Here is a 23,519-nt window from a genome sequence, read left to right on the forward strand (position 1 = left end):
GCATTCTATTATTAGCGTCTATCTAAGGAATCCAGATAGTTTACTCATCTTAACATTATTTTCTAAAATAGGAAACAATACTTATACCTCACATCCAAATGAACAATGTAGTTTTCTAGTGGCTTATGGTTTTAATAACAGGTGAACAATGTGTATTTCTGGGAAAATACATAGGTTTAATCACACAATCCTATGACTCAAGAAACCTCCCTCCTTATTTCTTTAGTAGGGCTTCCCAGTCTGTCTCTAAAGAGAGTTCTTCAGTATGTCTTTCCTCACAAAGGTCATAGCAAGAAACACTTAAAAATTTCAGGAAGATGAGTTCTGCTAGGGAATCTTAGGCTTTTTTAAGTTGCAAAAGAATACTTACCAGTAATGAGCTGCTCCAAACGGATACGCTCATGGGCAGCATGCTGATCCACCAGGATTAGCAAGTTTCCGCCTACAAAACCATCAAAGATTACTGGAGTTTCAAATTCTCAGAACAAGATTAAAATAATCATGCTGTATGGAGGAAGAAAGAAGCTTAATTTAATCTATTTAACAACATAGGCATACGAGGAAATACTGGGTAGAAATAAAATTATACCTTTAGGTTACTAAAAAAAATTAAAATTATGGGGAAAACAGTACTAAATTTATCAGACAACAAAATTCTAGTTCATCAGTACTTATAAGACTTATAAAAATGACTAAAGTCTTACATTCCTAATGTTCAAATACTTATTCTGCTTTAATTCAACTTAAATACAATGAAGAATTATCAGGCAACAAAATACAATCAGCAGGCCTTGGTTTGTAAGTGCCTCTGAAACTCATGAAGGTTGTTACTTCTTGTACACTTTACATTAGAGGTCAGGAAATGTTTTCCATGAAGGACAGAGAAAAAATGTTCTAGGCTTTTAGAGCCAAATGGTTTCTGTAATGACTACTTGACTATTCATTTTGAGCCAAAGCAGCCACTGACAATTATAACTATACAGCAGTATTTCAATAAAACTTTATTTATGGCACTAAAATAAGAATTTCATATAATTTTACTGTGTCAAAATTATTTTTCTCCCCTAACCATTTAAGGATATAAAGCATTTTTACCTTTCTGGCTGTAGAGAAACAGGCAGTGAGTGGGTCTGCCTAAGGCTACATGCAATTTGAACTATGCTGGACATGGGCTTCCCAAGCTTTCCTGGCAAATGAATCACTAAGCACTTAACTCAAATGCAGACTCTGGAGTAAGAGGTTAGTAGTGGGACTCGAGCTTCTGAACCTCTAAGGAACTCCCAGGTAATTCTGTCTACAGACCTCAAATACAAGTGAGGAAACAGAATGTCTCTGCAAGGGAAATCTCCTCATGGACAGGATGATTCTCAGAGACAACCGTACACACACACACACACACACACACACACACACACTTATTTGTTGTTTGTTTGTGCCAGTCCTGGGGCTTGAACTCAGGGCCCTAGTGCTGTCCCTGTTTTTGTGCTCAAAGCTAGTACTCTACCACTTTAACCACAGCTCACTTCAGGATTTTTAGGTGTTTAATTGGAGATAAGAGTCTCATGGAATTTCCTACCCAGGCTGGCTTCAAATCACCATCCTCAGATCTCAGTTCCCTAAGCAGCTAGAATAACAGGTATGAGCCACTGGTGCCCAGCTTAGCATATAATTTTATTACTTTTGGCCAACAGGTTAAAATTTATTGCTGATTACAATGAAGTGAAATCTTTTGAATGTGACCAAAATAGGCAATACCTATTTTTCCTATTTCTACTGAAAAATTAAGTTTTTTTCCTCATGACACTATTGAATTTATGACATGAGAGCCTAAGACTTAAAAAAAGAAATAAACTTTCTGACAGCATGTTTAATCATAGCAACATCCTCAAGTAGGTTGACTATTAAATTCCTTTGAGGATAGGAAGAGTTACAGCTAACTGTAATAAACACTAAACATTCTGTATTGTGAAAAACAATGGAATAAACCACAAATTTAGTGTGAACTACCAAAGGGTAGAGAATCTGGGAAATAAAGTCTGTTCCTGACTGGAGGAATGTTGCTCATCTTTTCACTTTCTACATAGTGTTCTTAACATTTTCTTTGGAGTTTGGGGATGGGTCTAAAACTCTAATTTCAGAAATACTCTTGCACTCTGGCTTTTTGTTTTCTTTTCAGAAAAGAATACTAAGAATACACTTCAAGGGCATCTAATTAATCCAGTAATAGTATGAAATCTCAGGAGAAACTTAAGAATGCTTTTGCTTCTTCAAACAGCTACACATTTTGTTGCACTCATCCTGAGTACCACTAGTAGAGATTTTGGGATCTCAAAAGCAATGAAAAGCTGGGCGCTGGTGGCTCATGTTTGTAATCCTAGCTATTCAGGACCTAAGATCTGAGGACAGTGGTTCAAAGCCAGGCAGAAAAGTCCTGAGACTCTTTTATCTCTAACTAATCACAAGCAAACCAGAAGTGGTGCTGTAGCTCAAGTGGTAGAGTGCTAGCTGAGCAAAAGAGTGCAGGGAACAATGCCCCAGCCCTGAGTTCAAGCCTCATGATCAAGAACAACAAAAAGCAACAAAAAAGACTGGGGTTATGGCTCAGGTACTTGCTTACTAAGCATGAAACGCTCCCAGTACTGGGAAAACAAAAGGCACAAAGAATTCCGACTGATCAAAACTTCCCCTTCAAGACCTCATTTTCCTAGAAATAATAAAACAATATGAATTCCACATTCAGATGATTCTGACAGTTTTCAATTAATTTACCTTTGATCTGCAATATTACTAAACAAGGTAGAGAGAATGTTTCCAAATACAAAGAGAATGACCTACTTTTTTTTTTTCCCCAGTCCTGGGGCTTGAACTCAAAGCCTGAGCACTGTCCCTAGCTTCTTTTTGCTCAAGGCTAGCACTCTACCACTTGAGCCACAGCGCCACTTCTGGCTTTTCTGTATATGTGGCACTGAGGAATCGAACCCAGGGCGTCCGTCATGCATGTTAGGCAAGTACTCTACCACTAATGTACATTCCCAGCCCCAGAATGGCTTATTTTTAACTTTGGAAGTACTTCCTTGAAGCTCTAGGAATCTGGAGCTCTCTGCCACATGGCCTTTTCAGGAACCTAGTATCTAGCACTCCTAGAACAACAATCTCTTCTTTCCCTCGGAGATACATTCCAAGACACTCAGTGCACGCCTGGAACTTCAGGTAGTTCTAAGCTCTGAATAAAGTATTTTTTCTATACCCACAAACCTATGATAAATAGTTTAGCTTATAAATTAGTAAAAGTAACAATAGCAGTGTATCACAATAAAATTGCCAGCATCCTCAATCTTGCACTTAGGAAGCACTATGAAGTAAAATAAAGGTTACTTGTACATAACACTCCAATACCAGGAAAGTCAGCAGGGATAAGGGAAACAGATACTAAGTGACTAACAGGAGGGTAATGTACATAGTGTGGATACACTGGACCAAGGACCAACTTCCTGAGTGGGACAATTCATACTACTCAAAATGGTATAAAATTTAAAACTTATGAATGAATTCTAGAATTTTCCATTTAGTATTCTGACCCTGGCTGACTGTAGGTAACTGAAATTACAGAAAGCAAAATTGTAGAAATGGTAGTCACTTGTAATTCTGCTCAAGATTCTCTCATTTAAGCCTTTAAAAGTCATTTTCTCACTGTAATATCTACCCTTCCTCTAGTCTCTCTCCTCCCTATCTCAGATTTCTTCATCTCGCCTTACAGTTGCCATTAACAACTTGTCCACCTGTTCTCAATCAGCTCTTACTTGATGAAGTCTCTGATCTCTACTGTCACAAAAATTAAACAATCTTCTACTTAATAGCTCTGAAACATCGTCTGGCATGAAATCTTGCCTCTGTAACATAACATTCTTCTCTTTTCTTCCTGTTTCTCCAGCTGGCCCTTCAAAATTTCTTTTGCTGGTTCATATTTTGCTACTGAGCTGTTAAGTGCTAGAATTATTTTAGATTCAAGACATCTCGTCACCTTTCTTTCGGGTGATAAAATTTACTCCTAGGATTTCAATGACCAACTTTATGCTAACAACTCAAATTTATATCAACAGGTTGGAGCATTACAGTCTATACTTGTAATATTCAAATGCACTTTTGCCATCTCTTCTTGAACACATCAAAGAGAATTTAAAGTCGTGATTTTTTACCATCCCAGCTTTCTCCATCTCCAATCTGGTTTTCAACACTATTCACTCAGTTATGGAGGCCAGAAAACTAAAGGTCATTTTTGATATATCTCCCTCATATCTAATCCATTACCAAGCCCTGTTGACTTCATCTCCTGAATATTTCCACAATGCATTCACTTTCCTATTCACCAGGGCTCCAGCCAATTATCATTTCTTAGATACTGCAGTATTCTCCAAATAATTCCTCTGAAGTTACTGGAACTCCACCCTGACTCATTACATTCTCCATGTTGCAACCAGAACAATCTTAAAAAAAAGAAGAATGTGAAAACGGACAGATGAGATTGGGAGAAATGGGGGAGAACTGACATGAACAAGATACACTGTACTCATACACTAATACGATGAATTCTGCCACTTAAATACAGTTAAAAAAAAAAAAAGTAGCGGGTTGCTGGTGGCTCACACCTACTCAGGAGGCTGAGATCTGTGGATTGCAGTTCGAAGCCAGCAGGGGCAGGAAAGTCCATGAAATGCTTATGTCCAATTAACCTCCAGAAGTTGAAAGTAGAGCTGTGGTGGAGTACTAGGTTTGAGCACAAAAGGTGAGGGACAGCACTCAGGCCCAGAGTTCAAACCCAAGGACCAGCAAAATAATAAATTGATACACAAGAAAATAAATACAGTATGATATGGCATCGCTACCTTTAAAATATTTTTTAAAAATCAAGAAAAAAAGAAAAAAAAAACTTTCCATTGTTTCCAGTTGGTTGTTAGGACAAAGCAAAGCTTTTAACTGGCATTGAAGATCTGGCTCCTATCTATTTCTTTAGACTTGTCTCTAGCTGCACTGCCCTGCTTACGTGCACCTAAGGAGAGGAAATCACAAGGTTATTCATTCTCTTATTTGACATTTTCACACTTTAGGCTTTAGTTTACCCAGATCTTCTCCATGACCTATCTGACAAAACTAAATCTCCAACATAAGTTTTTTATTTCATTATGATGTAGTTATACAAAGAGGTTACAATTTCCTAAGCCAGGCTGAGTACAGTGCATCTTGATCCCTGTCACTCCTTCTATAGTTCTCCCCATTGCTCATCCTTCCATCCCCACCCTCAGGTTATGTAGTTCAATTTTCACACAGTGTACATTGACTATAATGACTGCATTTGCTAATCCTTCCTCCCTCCATTTGCTCTTCCTCCCTGATGTCTTCCCCTCAAAAACATGTTTCTGCTTCCTGGTATAGGAAGAATTAGTTCTTGAGAGGAGTTTAACCTTCAGACTCCTCCCCTAAGTATACCATTCTTTAGTTACTTGGTTTGTGTGAATATGCTTAGAGCCCTATAGGGCTCATGTTATCATGCACAACATGGGTTCGTACACTGTCTGCTTCTCCATTCAATTTCTCCTCTATAGGAGATGTAGGTAAAGTTTTATGTGATTGTACAATTATGTTTCTTTAGAATATCTGTTTTTCTCATTATTGTATCTCTAGGGCCTAGAATAGTCTCTGGCATACAATAGGCACTCAAACAATATTTGTTGAGTGAATTAGTGTCAAACTATTACTGTTTATATTAAAGTGGGTCACCAAGAAATTCTAAAAACTCTGATGAACCTAATTCATAATATAAACTTCCTCTTGTTTTAGAGAAGAAACAAAAAAAGATTATTAAAAAGCTAATGACACAGGGCTGGGAATATGGCCTAGTGGCAAGAGTGCTTGCCTTCGTATACATGAAGGCCTGGGTTCGATTCCCCAGCACCACATATATAGAAAATGACCAGAAGTGGTGCTGTGGCTCAAATGGCAGAGTGCTAGCTTTGAGCAAAAACAAGCCAGGGACAGTGCTCAGGTCCTGATTCCAAGGCCCAGGAGTGACAAACAAACAAACAAAAAGTTAACGACACAAATATTTTAAGGATGGAGGTATAGCTCAAGTGGTAGAGTACTGGCCAAGCAAGTCCTTGAATTCATACTGCCCCTAATTTTTTTTTTAAAGGAGTAATAGATGAAATTCTCCTTTTTCCCACTCTCACTTTTTTCTTTTTCTTTTGGTCTGGGCACTGTCCCTAAGCAGTTTCACTCAAGGCTAATGCTCTACCATTTTGACCACAGCACCACCTCTAGTTCACAGACTTTCTGGCCCTGGCTGGCTTTGAACTACAATCCTCAAGTGGCATGAGCCACTGGCACGTGGTTACAGGCAACATTACTTATAGTTTAGTGTGTATCTTATGCATACATATGTGCATATGTATGTATACACATTAAACTAATATACTGCCAAGCGCTGGTGGCTCATGTCTGTAATCCTAGCTACTAAGGAGGCTGATATCTGAGGATTGCCAGCAGGAAAGTCCATGAGACTCTTATCTCCAATTAATTACCAGAAAACTGGAAGTGGCGCTGTGATTCAAGTGGTAGAGTGCTAGCCTTGAGCTGAAGAGCTCAGGAACAGAGCTCAGGACCAAAGTTCAAGCCCTACAACCAAAAAAAAAAAAACAAAAAAAAAACCAACCAAAACAAAACAATACAAAACAAAACCCTAATATACTTTTAATCTGTTACTTCAGAATGTTCTTAATTTAGATCAATTTTCCTAATGTCTAAGTCACTGTATACCAAAAGATACTTTTTGTGTGTGTCAGTATCTCACCCTGGCTTTTTTTACTCACAGTTGGTGCTCTTCCACTTGAACCATACCTCCAACCCAGCTTTTTTGCTGGTTAATTGGAGGTTGAATCTCTCAACCTTTTCTACCTCTACTGGCTTAAACTGTGATCCTTAGAACTCAGTCTCCTAAGTAGGGATTAAACGCATAAGCCAGTAATGCCCAGCCAAAAGTAACTTTAAAAGTTATCAGAAGTTCAGTTAGCTTGTTAATTAAAACTAAACTCTATTCTTACCTTCTCTGCCATTCTCTTCAGTCTTAGTGCTCATTAAGCAGGCAATAAACTTGTTATCCACTTGCTGGAGAACCTGCCATACAGTCAGATAAGTGGAACAACACTAAATAAACATTGGCATAGGCTGATTTGCATAGAAATAAAAAAAGTACCTTATTTTACATTATACCATTCACATGTAAGATGAGAAAGGTACTACTGAACCTAAGGGAGTCCTTAGGAAGGATAAAAATTAGGCATATAGAATGGTCAGAGGATAGGAACAGAGGGAAAACTATGAGAGGACACAGACTAGGGTATCTTTGTAATTAGAATTAATGTCTTGCTTTTCTCCTGATGATACAAATTCTATGAGATTAAAAACAAGAAAAACACAGCATGGTATTGGTATAAAAACAGATCGGAAGACCAATGGATTAGAATTGAAGACCCAGAAATAAAACCGCACTCTTACAGCCAACTGATATTCGACAAAGGAGCTAAAGACATACAATGGAATAAACATAGCCTCTTCAACTACTGGTGCTGGGAGAACTGGGCAGCCATATGCAGAAAACTCAAAGTAGACCCAAGCTTATCACCATGCACCAAGATCAACTCAAAATGGATCAAGGACCTCAATATCAGACCTGAATCCTTGAAACTACTGAAGGACAGAGTAGAAAAGACGCTAGAACTTATAGGCACAGGAAGGAACTTCCTGAATAGAGTCCCAGGGGCACAACAAATAGGGGAAAGACTTGACAAATGGGACTACTACAAATTAAAAAGTTTCTGCACAGCTAAGGACATAGCCACCAAAATAGAAAGACAGCCAACGATATGGGAAAGGATATTTACCAGCACAGCAACAGACAAAGGCCTGATATCTGTCATCTACAGAGAACTCAAAACACTAAGCCCCTCCAAGCCCAATAAACCTATTAGGAAATGGGCAAAAGAGCTAAAGAGAGACTTCACAAGAGAAGATATAAAAATGGCAAAGAAACACATGAGGAAATGCTCAACATCCCTGCTAGTAAAGGAAATGCAAATAAAAACAACCCTGAGATACCACCTCACCCCAGTTAGAATGGCCTATACTCTGAACTCAGGAAACAACAAATGCTGGAGGGGGTGCGGGGAAAGAGGAACCCTTCTCCATTGTTGGTGGGAGTGCAAATTAGTACAACCACTTTGGAGAACAGTATGGAGGTTTCTCAAAAAGCTCAATATAGACCTACCCTATGACCCAGCCATACCACTCCTAGGCATCTATCCTAAACAGCAAACCCCAAGATATCAAAAAGACATTTGTACCTCCATGTTTATCGTGGCACAATTCACAATAGCCAAAATATGGAAACAACCCAGATGCCCCTCCACAGACGAATAGATCAAAAAAATATGGTACTTATACACAATGGAATATTACATAGCGATTAGGAATGGTGAAATATTGTTATTCGCAGGGAAATGGTCAGAACTCAAACAAATAATGTTGAGCGAGACAAGCCTAGAACACAGAAAACAAAGGGGCATGATCTCCCTGATATATGACTGTTAACAAAGGGAGACGGAGAGACAGTAGAGACCAAGTCTGTGAATACTGTATATGTTCTTGATACATTGTATATTGTATATATGTCTACCTGACCTAGAGAAGGGATAGAAAAACAGGATGTAAGATATAACAAGAAATGTACACACTGCCCTACTATGTAACTGTACCCTTTTTGTACAACACCTTGTAAAAAAATTTGTGTTCAATTAATAAACAAAAAAAAAACAAGAAAAACAGGGCTGGGAATGTGGCTTACTAGTAGAGTGTTTGCTTAACATGCATGAAGCCCTGGGTTCGATTCCTCAGTACCTCAGACACAGAAAACGCTGGTAGAGTGCTAGCCTTGAGCAAAAAGCTCAGGGACAGTGCTCAGGCCCTGAGTCCAAGCCCAGGACTGGCAAACAACAACAACAAAAAAAAAAAACCAACCTTGGCCAACATGGTCTCTATCATTAAATAAATCCAATTTCATTAGGTGCCAGTAGCTTACATCTGTAATCCCACTTACTCAAAAAGCTGGTATCTCCAAAATAACCAGCAAAAAGCAAAGCTGGAGGACATGGCTTAAGTGGTAAAGTGCCACCATAGCAATCAAGCTGGGCAAGAGTTCAAACTCCATAGTACTAAAAACAAAAAAACAAATTTCACAACAAAGGTTAGTCTAACTTAGGCTTTACATGGATTTGAAAGTCAGTTTTTACCTGCATTGAATGAATCATTTCTTTGGTGAAGCGGTAGGGATACAAGATGTTATGAATTTTAACTGCTAAGCTCTCAGCCTGACCACTGCTTACATCAACAGCAACCTAGAAAGATCCAGCAAAAACATAATTTAAATATGAATTTTTTTATGTTTGTGGAACTTTTTTTTCCCACCAAGGCTCTCTAAGTCCTTTAAAAATATTCACTTTTGCCTACTAGAAGTAGGCTGAATTCAAGAAACTTTGATTCAAAGACTCTAATAATAGTCTTTGTTTATTAATTAAAAAAATTTTTTGACACGGTGTTGTGCAAAAGGGGTACAGTTACATAATAGGGCAGTGTATACATTTCTTGTGATATCTTACACCCTGTTTTTCTTTCCCTTCCCTAGATCAGGTAGACATATATACAATATGTGTATCAAAAACATATACAGTAGCCACGTGGCCTACCAAAGGAAATTCACTTAGGACTTTAAATGTAACATCAACAATAGAGTTTGCTTATCCTTGTCTTATATGAACATATATACATAGCTTTTGAGCTATTGTGATCCACTGAGAGGTCTGTTTTTGACCTTTATATGTTGAGTAGTTGTTTGGTTTTAGTTACATAATGTAGGGTCGCTGACCCAAACCTGAGGGAAATACCATTTGACAAGAAGTTTTTGGTTTCGCAGACCTGGTCTCCACTGTCTCCCCCAGCCACCACCTTAACAGTCATATATCAAGGAGATCATGCCCCTTTGTTTTCTGTGTTCTAGGCTTGTCTCGCTCAACATCTAATAATAGTCTTAACTAATAATTTTTTGTTTGTTTGTGCCAGTTCTGGGGCTTGAACTCAAGGTCTAGATACTGGACTTGAGCTTTTTTGAGCTTTTTTGCTCAAGGCTAGCACTCTACCATGTGAGCTACAGCTCCATTCCACCTAACATGTTTCATGAACAAAACTGGTGACAGAGCTAGGAATGTGGCTTAGTGGTAGAGTGCTTGCCTAGCATGCATGAAGCCCTAGGTTCAATTCCTCAGCACCACATAAAGAGAAAAAGCCAGAAGTGGTGGTGTGGCTCAAGCGGTAGAGTGCTAGCTTGAGCAAAAGAAGCCAGAGACAGTGCTCAGGTCCTGAGTTCAAGCCTCAGGACTGGCAAAAAACAAACCAAAAACCTGCTGACAAAAACCAATACTGTTTAAGAACAATTTGCTGGGCTGGGGATATGGCCTAGTGGCAAGAGTGCTTGCCTCGTATACATGAGGCCCTGGGTTTGATTCCCCAGCACCACATATACAGAAAATGGCCAGAAGTGTCACTGTGGCTCAAGTGGCAGAGTGCTAGCCTTGAGCAAAAAGAAGCCAGGGACAGTGCTCAGGCCCTGAGTCCAAGGCCCAGGACTGGCAAAAAAAAAAAAAAAGAACAATTTGCTGATGCTCCGTCAAGTCTTTAAAGTCATCTTGACCAAAGAATCAGTAGTCAAAGGCTCATCTATTACCCACTCTCACTGACACACAATACATTCTGTGATGACACACTGAGGAAACTGTAAGGTCCACCTGGAGAGAGCTCCAAGCACATGCCCCTGCCTGTCTGAAGTCTCTGTCCAGTATCTGTGTTACCTAGGTTACTAGAGGCAGCTACCTCTCCTTACCTGGCCACACCTCCCTGCCCTAGGTAAGGCAGGGCCAGGGTCAGGCTACCTAGGTAACACAGGTACAGGGCAGAGAGTTTAGACAGGTGGGGGCATCTGCACCGAGCCCTCCTGGGGTAGACCTTACAGAAACCACATGCATCTAGGCCAATGATGAACTGCTTCTGCAGTACAAGACTCATTGCTTTATCTAGAGATAACCATTTTATTATCATCACCCTGAATACTGAATGCATTATTCATTCACACACTGATGATACATGTTTAATTCAAAATGCCTGAGCTTCTCCCTCTCAATATTAAACATTAATTTCCAAATAAAACATTTGGGAACATGCCTAGTTTCTATTCATAATTATGAATTAGTATAGTCAGTTATTCAAGCCCATATCAAGCTTAGATAAAGCTCAAAAATAGGTAAAGAAAGAAAAAGTACTTCAGACCCACCTCTGGGTAACGGGCAAATATTGGATTGTCCCATTCTGAAAATAAAGACTTTAGTGATTCACTACCAACAGCATCAGCAACAGCATCTAGGACAAAAGAGACAGGTAAAACTGGAATTGCAGACTCCAGGGACATGTCAAAATGAAATCATCTTGTACAACTGATATTAATTTTCTTTAAAAATGTAAAAACAAAAAGAAGCCCTGGAAGAGATCAAACTGTAGTGTGCTTGCCTAACCCTGTGTTCAATTTCTTTTTTTTTCTCTCTCTCTCTTTCCCTCCCTCCCTTTTTTCTTCTCCCTCCCTCCCTCCCTCCCTCCCTCCCTCCCTCCCTCCCTCCCTCCCTCCCTCCCTCCCTTCCTTCCTTCCTTCTTTCCTTCCTTCCTTCCCCCCTCCCTCTTTCCTTTTCTTTTTTTTTCATTCTGGGTTTGAATTCAGGCTTGCTAAGTAGGCACTCTACCACTTGAGCCACATTCCCAGCCCCAACCCTGGACTCAAATCCCAGAACTGCAAAAACAATAACAAAACCACAGGGGGCTGAGTGACAACCTATACCTGTAATTTTTTAAAAAGGGATGGGAATATCCACTAGTGGTAGAATACTTGCTGAGAACACCCAAGTTCTAAATTCAGTCCACAGTACCACGAAAGAGTGAGATCGAGGAAGGGGGAGGAAGGGGGAGGAAGGGGAGGGAAGGTGGGGGCGGGGGGAAGAAAGGGAAGAGGAAGAAGCTTCTCATATTTGGTTACAGCCTCAAGACCAAAGATCAGATATTCTAGAAACATTCTTTTGGTTATATCTCTAATTTGCTTTGATAAGTTACTTTTAAAACTGTTTAAAAGAGATAATTCAGAATACACTTCTTGAAGATAAACTCAGTAGCTTCTTTGGAGATGAAGTGCATACCTGGTCCTGATGGCTCATTCCTATAATCCTAGCTTATTCAAGAGGCTGAGATCTGAGAGATGCAGTTCAAAGCCAGCTAGAAAAATCCAGACTCTTCCAATTAGCCAGAGAAAACCCAGAAGTAGAGGTGTGGCTCAAGTGGTAGTGTCAGCCTTGAATGGAAAACGCTGAACTATAGAATATGAGGCCCTGAGCTCAAACCCCCGCACTGCCAAGAAACAAAACCAAACAACAACATAAAAAATAGTAACCTCACGGCCTCTAGGTAAAAGTATACCTTATCTATTTTTAGAAACAGAGAAATAATAGATGTCTGTAGCTTTTCTTCCAAGAGTTTTACCTAGATCAAACTATTGCAATGTGGAGTGAAACTCTAACCTTTAAAAATAAGAAACATTTTCCCAATTACAACACACCACAGACTACGCATAATCACAATACTGACCTCAAGTCTGGAAAAGTAATTTCTGATCTAAATGCATGTGCTGAATTACTTAGTTCTGCTGTGAAATAGGGCCGTGGGGAATTCCTGGCTCCAGTAAGGCACAGCTGGCACTGATCAAGCTCAACAATGCAACTGCGCTTTGTTTTTTGTACAAGGTGGTATGGAGTGGACTAGGTGGCCCGACAATCTGTGCTATTGCTCCCACCTCTGATATTCTGTCTCAGCACAATCCTCTCTTCCCGAGGTCTTGGAAGGAAAGGAAGAATAAGGTTGCTTCTAAAAGGATGACATCTGTACTGAGACCCTAAACATAAAAAAGAAAACCTAGAAATTTGAACTCAATATACACATAAGTTATTAAAAATTAAATTACATAAAACCTCCATAAAATGAATGTGAGATTATCAAACATGAAATGGGGAAACAGTTCCTTAATGAAATGAATCTGCTAATATCTACATAAATGTGTTATCTAATTATCCATCTAAGCCAAAAAGAATGAAGACCTAGGTCATAGTGATTCTCAACAAGTGTAGATTTGCATTGGGGGATATTTGGCAGTAGCTTGAGATTTTTTTTTATTGTCATAACTTGGGTGAATGGTGCTAGTAGAATCTAGCAGATAAAGGCCAGAGATGCTGCTAAATATCCTACAATACATAATTACCCAGAAAACCTTGTGTTAGACATAGAGTTGTCTTTAACTATTAGCTACAACTTAGTATAACCTGTGAAAATCCCCAGTGTTTTGCATTTTATCCTCAATATGTCTCTACTATAAGACTTACTTGGGCTGGGGATATGGCCTAGTGGCAAGAGTGCTCGCCTCGTATACATGAAGCCCTGGGTTCGATTCCCCAGCACCACATATACAGAAAATGGCCAGAAGTGGCGCTGTGGCTCAAGTGGCAGAGTGCTAGCCTTGAGCAAAAGGAAGCCAGGGACAGTGCTCAGGCCCTGAGTCCAAGGCCCAGGACTGGCCAAAAAAAAAAAAAAAAGACTTACTTCACTGTGCCAGAATCATATTTACATAGTTGTCTTCTCAATAAGACTGTGAAGTGCTGAAAGTTACCCACAATGCAACAACTTAACACAATGCAATACATGAAAGGATCAACAATGAAAGGCTCTCATTCCAAACTCCAAAGTTGGATAAGACTAGATGAAATTCTACCAATTCTCTGAAGAGTTTTAGAAACAATGGCTGAATTTGACAGGTTTGAGCAACAGCGATATATGCTGAAGCTACTATTTCAAAAACATAAATTGTTGGAGAAGAACTAGATATACTGAGAACTAAGGTACAAGATAAGGATTGAATTAAACACAGTTTTTATTAAAGTCTGAGATATAGCTCAGTAGTACAGTGCTTGTCTACTGTGGGCAAGACCCAAGAAACAACAGCAAAAAAAAAAAAAAAAAAAAAAAGTGTGCATGTGTTGTGTTCCTGGGGCTTGAATTCAGGGTACTGTCCCTGAGCTTTTTTTGCTAAAGGCTAGCAATCTACAACTTGAGCCACAACTCCACTTCAAACATTTTAGTGATTTTTTTTTTTTTTTTTTTTTTTTTTTTTTTTGCCAGTCCTGGGGCTTGGACTCAGGGCCTGAGCACTGTCCCTGGCTTCTTTTTGCTCAAGGCTAGCACTCTGCCACTTGAGCCACAGCGCCACTTCTGGCCATTTTCTGTATATGTGGTGCTGGGGAATCAAACCCAGGGCCTCATGTATATGAGGCAGGCACTCTTGCCACTAGGCCATATCCCCAGCCCCCTATTTTAGTGATTATTGGAGATAAAGAGTTTCACAGATTTTCTCACCTGGACTGACTTTGAACCATGATCCTCAGATCTCAGCTTCCTGAGTAACTAAAATTACAGGCACAAGCAACAGAACTTGGCAAATGATTATTTCTAAAGGAATTGTTTCCAGGGCTTGGGGACTTGGCACCACTTAAAATGACATTTATACATATTTTCTTATCTACAACAAAATTATCTCCTAATAATTTATTACATGTAGCATTTTCATGCATGGTTCAACCATGTCCTAGTATTCTCCTGTACATGTCTAACATAAATCATTTCCAGTAAGATAATATTCCATATGAATGGGGGGTGTACTAAGGGCCTATCCTTTCATAGAACTTGTACCAAAAATATTCTTCGTTGGGAAATTAGGAGTTAACATAATGCTCAGACATTCACTATAAAATATGTTAATCTAGCTGGGAGCCAGTGGCTCATGCCTGTAATCCTAGCTACTCAGGAGGCTGAGAATCATGGTTCAAAACCAACCGGGGAAAGAAAGTCTCTAAGACTCCTATCTCCAATCAACCACCAGAAAACTGGAAGTGGTGCTGTGGCTCAAGTGGTAGAGTGCTAGCTGAGCTGAAGAGTTCAGGGACAGCTCTCAAGCCCAGAGTTCAAGCCCCACAACTGAGAGGGGAAAAAAAAAAAAGATATGCTAATCTAGAAAGTTAAGTGGATTGAAGTGTTTTAAATGACTAGATTTATTTAACAGAAGCAGATGTTTATGTTGAATATGACAACTAAAATTTCCCTCTATTTTTTGGCAAGAACCTTCTCAGTTTAATGTCATCCAGTTAGTTTTTGGCATCATAACAGAAGCAGCTGCAGTTCAAGATGAGGTGCTGGTGCCTTAGCTGTACCTCAGCTAAGCACTCTGTACAAACCAGGACATGAAATGACCTACACAGAAAAGCACATAAAATTGCTTTAAGAGTAACTTGATAGTCAAGAACAATACTGAAAGAAAAGTACTTACTCTTCCTATTGCATACTTTGAAAGTTACAATAGTGATTTTTTTCACAAGAATAAAACCAAAAAAACTTAAAAATGAATGTTATTTAAACTTAAATAGACCGACTTCGGTCTATTTAATATTAATCCTCAAAGAGAAATTCTAGGTTAATTCGTAATTATATTCATACAATTTACATGGTTTTGCAACATTCAAGAGTTTTAATGTGGATATAGATTTAATATTTATCTTACTAGTGAAAGCCAAGATTACAGCCAGATGGCAATCAGCATTACCATCTCCCAACATCTGGCTCTCAACCCACTGCCAAAAGAATGTCACTTTCAACAGTAAGGGGAGACCTGAGAACCCAGTGTCTCAGTCCAGGCTCTGATGTAGTCTTGTGGTATGATCTAACTGCCACATTAGTGTCCTCTGAACATCTTCACATAAAAAAATCACATCAAGTGGATTATCGTGTGATATATACTTGAAAAGTATAGTTATGATAATATATACTGGAAAAAATTGAAAATGTTATTGTCTTATTTTCTGGGGAAAAATAAGTGCATAAACTAGTACTGTTGTGAGCCACAGATTTTATTGAAAAATCATCAGAGGTTATAGAATCATTCTAGCCATTAGCTGATGCCGGATAGAGAAACTTTAAAGACAAATTTCTGGGGGAGATATATGTTTGATAGTGAGGAATATATTGAATAGGGGGTACTGTGGGTCTTCTTGGCTATTAACAGTACCATTTTTCAGTAAAATGGGTCTGTTATGCATATACACATCATCTCATCAACACATATATGTACACTTATATTCTGTATCAGTGTTTCATTGTATTGTTTTTGTGGGGAGGAAGGGCAGACCTGGGGCTTGAACTCAGGGCCTAGGTGCTACCCCTGAGCTTTTTTGGTCAAGGCTAGCACTCTACCACTTGAGCCTTAGCTCCACCTTCAGACTTGTGCTGGTTACCTGGAGGTAAGAATCTCACAGACTTTCCTGCCTGGGCTGGCTTCAAACTGCAATCCTGGGCTGGGAATATGCCCAGTGGTAAAGTGCTCGCCTTGTATATATGAAGCCTGGGTTCAATTCCACATATATAGTTCAGCACCACATATATATAAAAAAAGCTGGAAGTGGTGCTGTGGCTCAAGTGGTAGAGTGCTAGCCTTGAGCAAAAAGAAGCCAGAGACAGTGCTCAGGCCCTGAGTTCAAGCCCCAGGACTGGCAAAAAAGAAAACAAACAAACTGCAATCCTCAGATCTCAGCCTCTTGAATAGCTGGAATTACAAGTATGAGCAACTGGCACCCAGCTTGGATTTCTATTTTTAAATATCATTGGATCTATAGAACCTTTGTATACCATAAAACACATGTCTTAATGTAACTTCAAATGTTTCATCTGCTGAGATAATCTCTTTAAACAATAGTTACCTTGTGCCTTGGCCATCATTCCCATCTTCAAAAGCATTTCAGATCAGTGCACACCACATACTTACCATTCCCAAGTAGGACATCCACAGCCACAGTTGTCAAGTCTTGAGTACAAGCAGTCTGAATGTCCTCAGTAGGAGCAACAAATGTGCTAAGGCCAGTCATTTTGTTGATGTATACCATTCTGCCCAGGGTTATGTCAAAATATTGCTGCCAATCCAAAGAAGATGTACTTGACTCGTCATTTTCCCCATAAGCTCCTGCTTTAGATTCCTCACTCTCATTTTGGTTGTTTGTGTTATCTTCGACTTGACCCATTACCACCAGACTGGGAGAATCAAGACTTCCTGTCTGTTGGTCTGAAGTTCTGATAAGAACATTAGCATTTTCACTGGTAATTTTATCATTGGTACAGGGTAATGCCAACAGAGCTGCTGGTGTCACAGTGGTCTCTGCTGTATCATTGTTAAAATGTGTTTCACCGCCATTCTTGAAGGGATGATCTTGTATGGTAGATTCTAACATTGGGAGGATGCTGTTCTCTGTTTTCTCATGCTCATTTTCAAGGAACTCATAAAAATCTAGAGTTAGCCCACTACACAAGTCACTGGTTTTCCTACTGGAATCTGAAATTGAAAGTTCATTACAATGACTCATCTCCTTCATTGCTTGAGTCTCTTTTTCAGAACCCTTCAGTCTAGATAATTTAGAGGCTAGTGATTCGGGTGACTTCTCAGCATCCAAAAGCCTTTGGTTACAGTGAGAGAACTCTGTTACAGTAACAGGACTCTCTCTCAAACAAGGCATTGGTTGTTCCAAGCAATCTTCTTTAGAGAGTGGAAACTTCTCTGAGGACAGGATGTGACTTTCTGGTTCACAGTCATCATTTGAATCACTCTGCTTCATAGTGGTAATTTGACAAACATCAGATTGATCTAAGTGGTTCCTGTCTTTCAATGAACTATCAGGTTCAACTTGAGGACAGAGACTGGTTCTGACTTCAACATTTTCCTCTACTTCTATATCCAAAGGATTTTTTATCTTCCCATATTCCCTTTTAAATTTCTCCAAGGATCCTAGTTGTGAACTCAAGCTTAGTTTCTTACGGATTACTGGTCTGGAGGAACCAGTCAATTTAGCTACTTTCTTACTAACACTTGCACCATGTCTATCCCACTCAAAAGAGGAGGCTGTATCGGGTAATGAGCAACCTGGGTGTGATTTTTCACTACTTTTCTGAAAAAGAGAAAAATTTTTATTAGTTGCTATTGCTTTGTTCTCTAGTCCATAACTGGTATGTGTTCTGCAAAAACTTTTGATGGGAAGTTGAACAGATTTTTTACTTAAAGTGCTGGTTACATCTGTGCAGTCTGGAAGCTCAACTGAATGATGTTTTCTGTTTCCAAATGTTTCTTGGGCACAAGAGCCAGGTAGATCATAATTTTTAAATGAATGTTCTGCTTCAGTTGCTTTACCTTGTTCATTCTGTACTACATGAGTTATAAAGCCAGTGGAACATAACTTAACTTGTCCATAAGTGAAAACATTTTTTCTTCCATAACTATGAGGCTCTCCTCTCTCTTTCTCTCTCTCTGCACTATGTATTCTCAATAATGTTGACTCAAAAGGCAGAGATTGGCAGTCTGTTTCAGTAGCACCTTTAAATTTCTCTAGTTGATTTTGAATTCTATTATTCAAGATGTTGGAAGCTGTGCCATTAACAGTAGTATATACTTTATGTATTTCTCCATCTGCCCTACTCTCCTCAGAATGATGTGTCTGAAATGGGATTGAAAATGTTTGTGGAATGTCTCCACATGGGCTGTCTACAGCATTATGTTCCAAGTAAGGTTTCTGATGTTTCCCGTTTTCTCTAGATTCTGATGCTTCTCCTGTTTCTTGTTTCAACATCCTTGATTCTAAGCGAGAGCTGTCTTTGTTGTATAAAGATGATTGTGTCATTCTACTATGTCCTGGGCCATCTGATTCAAAACTATAGGAAAATGAGTCATGTCTCCTTTTTCTGATACCTTCTGATTCCCTAGAATTCTCTGCAATCATGTTTTCTACAGTAAATTTCCTTTTCACAGATTTTGATTGCAAATTAAACCCTTCGTAGGAATCCAAAATATTATCACATGCTTCCTGGAAATTGTCCTGGTCACTCTTCTCAAGAGAAGACATGTGCTTCTGAAGAGTAGCACCAAATAAACTAAAATCATTATCTTCACTAAATTCCTTAATATCTTCCCTTGATAATTCCACAAATAATTTTTCTTGCTTTAAAAACATTATCACTCCTTCCTGAATACAAGCCAAGAGAGTATCCCAGTTCTGAAACTCAATCAGAGTTTTTGCTGGCTCCATGCACACATCATATTCACAGAACTGGCACTGCACATTGATCACATATATCCCATAGAGTTCTGGAGCAGACCGATACCGAGGACTTGAACTCATTTGCCTACTGGCAGGGCCATTCTTTGGCTTGCATATAATACTTTCTTTTCGTAATAAAAAGTCGATGAGTTTATGCAACTTTGTCCTCAAAACTAGTCTTCTGTTCACAAACAAAAACTGCATATTCTTATTGTAGTGTGCTTCAGAGCTGATATAGCCACTAAGTTCAAATTCCTTATATTTAAATTTTATTTCTTTTAGCTTTTGGGACTTGCTCAATCCATAAATTTGACAAAATCGGGAACATATGTTTTTGGTTTTAGGGAGCTGAAGAACCATGGAACCAGAAACATCATTCCTCAAAGAGAAAGAAATGGAAGGGTGCATGAGCGAAAGAGCTTCTATCCTTTGTCTAACGGTCTCAAACTCCAGTCTAGGATCCATGCATTTCCTTCTTACAGGTAACTGGTAAAATAGATTATATACTGTTACTGTTGTTCCTGTGCTTGGTCTATTCAAATCAGCCTCACAAACTCTCAGGGCTTTTCCATTCTGAAACAGTTTCACAAAGGTTTTCATTGTCCTGTTTTTCTTGGATGCAATTTCCACAGCACTGGCCATGTTAGCTATACTTGCCAAGGCCTCCCCTCGGAAACCATAAAACCTCGGGTTCTCTAAGTCCTGTACCGAGTTGCATTTACTTGTGAAGTAACGATTTCCCACCTTGTCTACATCATCACCCCCCATTCCAAATCCATTGTCTATCACCTGAACTTGGAAAGTTTCCATGTTCACCCTGATGGCCACACATTTTGCTTCAGCATCAATACTATTGAGGGCAAGTTCCTCAACACATTGGCCTAAGGAATTTATGGCCAAACCAGACCGCAATTTGGCTTGCACTTCAACTGATAAGCACTTGATCATGGCAGGTAGAAAGGTGGTGAAAAACCAGGCACCAGTTTCCTTCTCTGACTTGAAATAATTGCCTATGGGAAGAAAAACATAAACATACACACACACACACACACACACACACACAATCAAAGCTCCAGTTATGTAGCATTACCCATTTTCACCCAAGCGTAACAGGAAAATATAATTTGAAGTAAATGAAATCTTTATTAAGATAAATTATGAAATAAAACAAAATTAGCCTCTGATTTCTAGGCAGATCACAAAACTCATGCTGGGTGCAATGAACTTAACATCCAAAGGAGCATTTGTAATTTCATAATTTTCATTGCTCCTTTCTAAGTCCCACATGCCCTAAAACAGTCATAATTATACTTGATGTTGACCCATAAAGACAGCACTCGAAATCCTAACCACTTCACCAAAACCAGATGCCTAAATTAAATTCAGCTAAGAAACATTCGTTAGAAATTATTCATGAAAAAAGTCCAAGCTAGTTTCATAACATTTATACATTATACAATAACCATGACTTTTAGAAAACCTTATAATGAACCGTTATGACATTGTTGGTAGGAAGAAGTAGAAATAGGACAAATTAATATAGCAGGACTCTGGTGGCCTATGCTTGTAATCCTAACTACTCAGGAGGCTAAAACCTGGAGAACTGGGAGCTTCAAACTACCCTAGGCACAAAGTCTGGAAGATGCTATCTCTAATTAACCAGAAAAAAGCTGGGCTGGAGGCATGCCTCAAGTGTTAAAGCACCAGCTGTGAGGTAAAAAGCCTGGTGAGAATGCAAGCCCCTGAGTTTCAAGCTCCAGGACCAGCAACAAAAAGAAAAAAAAATGCGATTACTATTACTGGTTAAACACAAGTTGCCTCAGGGGACAGAGGCTGGGAATGGGAAAGACTAAGCCTTTACTTTGATTTTTTTTTTTTTTTGCCAGTCCTGGGCCTTGAACTCAGGGCCTGAGCACTGTCCCTGGCTTCCTTTTGCTCAAGGCTAGCACTCTGCCACTTGAGCCACAGCGCCACTTCTGGCCGCTTTCTGTATATGTGGTGCTGGGGAATTGAACCCAGGGCCTCATGTATACGAGGCAAGCTCTCTTGCCACTAGGCCATATCCCCAGCCCCTTTACTTTGATTTTTAAATCTCGCCTATGTATTACTTTGATATAGTGTTTAGAATGTCCTTATTATTGATATTCTTTTGTAGTAATACTTTCTTCCAGTCTTTACATACGGGTACATACTACCTCGGCAATGATGATGATGGTACCGAGCTGTCTGAAGTTGATTTTAAGTTTTTCTCACAGGTAAAGTAAGATTCTAGGGCCATGGAAGGTGTCCATCTCTTCTAAAACGAGAATGAAGCTGGCCTGGACCTCTCGGCAGGCGACAGGGCTGGTTTTCCAAGCCTGGGAAAATCAGGTGCTAAGATAGTTTGGCAGCCGGCAGCTACCGTGGGTTAGCACTAATAGGGTTCTGACTAACGCGGTCCGCCACGGCGCCGGCGCAATAGGCCGGACCTCCCGGCACGCCCCGCGCCGGGCCGAGGCCCCGCCCCGCCCCGCCCCCCCGCTCCACCAGGCGACAAGCTGGTCTCGGCCGCGGGGCTCTCTCGGGAGCTCTGGAGCGTATGGCTCCACCAAGCAGGCCGCTGCGGTCACCAGGGCCCTCCAGGTATTAGGCAGGTCCCCGGAATCATCCCTGCGTGGCGTGCTTTTCCCCCAGTCACCTCAAATCACCTCCACCCGAATCGACCACCAACCGCTGCGGACGCCAGGCGCGCGCCTGAACTTGGGAAGGTGATGTGCGCCCGCGCTCGCGAGCATGCGCTTCGAAGGGGGACGCGCCGCAAGCACGCTTCCTGCGCGACGTCCCAGTGCGCGCACGCGCACCAGGTGTTGCCAACCGGAAGTCTTTCTAAGCGTCCCTTCCTACTGTACCCAAGAGCTCCAGACCTGTTTCTTTCTTGGGCTTGAACGCTGGGCCTGAGCCTGTCCCTGGCTTCTTTTTGCTCAAGGCGACAGCGCCACTTCCGGCTTTTTCTGTTTATGTGGTGCTGAGGAATCGAACCCAGGGCTTCCTTCATGCATGCTAGGCAAGCACTGTACCGCTAAGCCACATTCCAGGCCCCTCTAGCATGGTTTTGAAGGGTTTTTTTCTAGTTGTTCTTGTTTTACTGTATACTTTTTTAAATCTTTAACTGTACAAAGGAGTTGCCATTCGACAAAGTAGTTTATTAATATGGACCAATGTCACCTCTTTCAACATTCTCCCCCATCCTTTCCAGCCCCATCCCTTCCCTCAAATTTTCTTAATTATGTAGGATATGCATTGGATTTATGACTGCATTCTCACCCCTTCCTTTCTTCATTTGTCTACTCCTTGATTTTACCCCCCCCCTTTTAAGTACCCATTTCCTGGTGTTTGACCATAAGTTAGCCTTACTAAGGAATCACATCTTTGAGTTCTGTCTTGAATCTACCATACTTTTCTGTTAATACATTGGTGTTCCCTTGCATGCCACCCCAAAGTATTTATTTATGTATTTATAGCTTCCATATTCCAATTCTAGCTCCCACATGAGAAAAAAACTTGTATCCCTTGTCTCTCCGAGCCTAACTTACTTCACTTAACATGATTTTTACCAGGTCCTTCCATTTCTCTGCAAGTGATGCAATACCATTCTTTCTATTAGACAAGTAAAATTTCATTGTGTATACATATACATTAAAAAATTTGACTTATCTTTAAGTAGGTGCACAAAGGAGTTGCCATGTAATAAAGAAGTTTGTGAATACAATGTTTCTTGACCAATTCACCCCTTTCAACATTCTTACCCATAATTCTAGCGCTTTTCTTAACTTTGTAGGATCTAGTTGTTTTTACTTAAGTTTTGCCTTTTCTCACTTTTCCTCCTATTGCACATACTAATCTTTATTTCAATATATATTTCATTTTTTGTTTTCTTCAATGAAATGTAAGTTTTATGAAGATAGGAATGTTGCCTGTTTTACTGCTTTACCATGGCAGCCAAGAACAGTGCCTGTTCTATGGTAGGCACTCAGTGAATAAACCCAGAGCCTTCCATCTTAGAATTAATGTTTCCCAGAGATGGAAAACACTGAGTACTAGCTCAGCTGTCTTAATTTACAAATGAGGACACCAGGACTCTCTTTATTGACTTTTTTGGTACCTTCCCAATGCCTG

The 23,519-nt window shown here is 39.9% G+C and overlaps 1 protein-coding gene across 7 annotated transcripts in view; it reads right to left on the bottom strand.

The window, feature by feature from the left end:
• Positions 1 to 23,519, bottom strand: part of Mlh3 (mutL homolog 3) — a 44,542-nt gene that overhangs the window by 12,347 nt on the left and 8,676 nt on the right. For 2 of the 7 annotated variants that reach the window (XM_048361820.1, XM_048361824.1), the window contains exons 3-9: positions 21,560 to 21,721; positions 17,051 to 20,374; positions 12,986 to 13,084; positions 11,429 to 11,514; positions 9,339 to 9,443; positions 7,095 to 7,167; positions 371 to 442 (exon numbers count right to left, since the gene is read on the bottom strand). In XM_048361820.1, the coding sequence (XP_048217777.1) occupies positions 371 to 442; positions 7,095 to 7,167; positions 9,339 to 9,443; positions 11,429 to 11,514; positions 12,986 to 13,084; positions 17,051 to 20,312 (3,697 nt within the window). In that variant the 5' untranslated portion in view covers positions 20,313 to 20,374; positions 21,560 to 21,721. Of the gene's footprint in view, positions 1 to 370; positions 443 to 7,094; positions 7,168 to 9,338; positions 9,444 to 11,428; positions 11,515 to 12,985; positions 13,085 to 13,286; positions 13,563 to 17,050; positions 20,375 to 21,559; positions 21,722 to 22,041; positions 22,160 to 23,519 lie in introns of those variants that run through there. The other 5 variants (XM_048361821.1, XM_048361823.1, XM_048361822.1 and 2 more) reach the window with 5 other exon arrangements.

Source organism: Perognathus longimembris, chromosome 14 (assembly GCF_023159225.1).
Source record: "Perognathus longimembris pacificus isolate PPM17 chromosome 14, ASM2315922v1, whole genome shotgun sequence".
Lineage (NCBI taxonomy): Eukaryota > Metazoa > Chordata > Mammalia > Rodentia > Heteromyidae > Perognathus > Perognathus longimembris.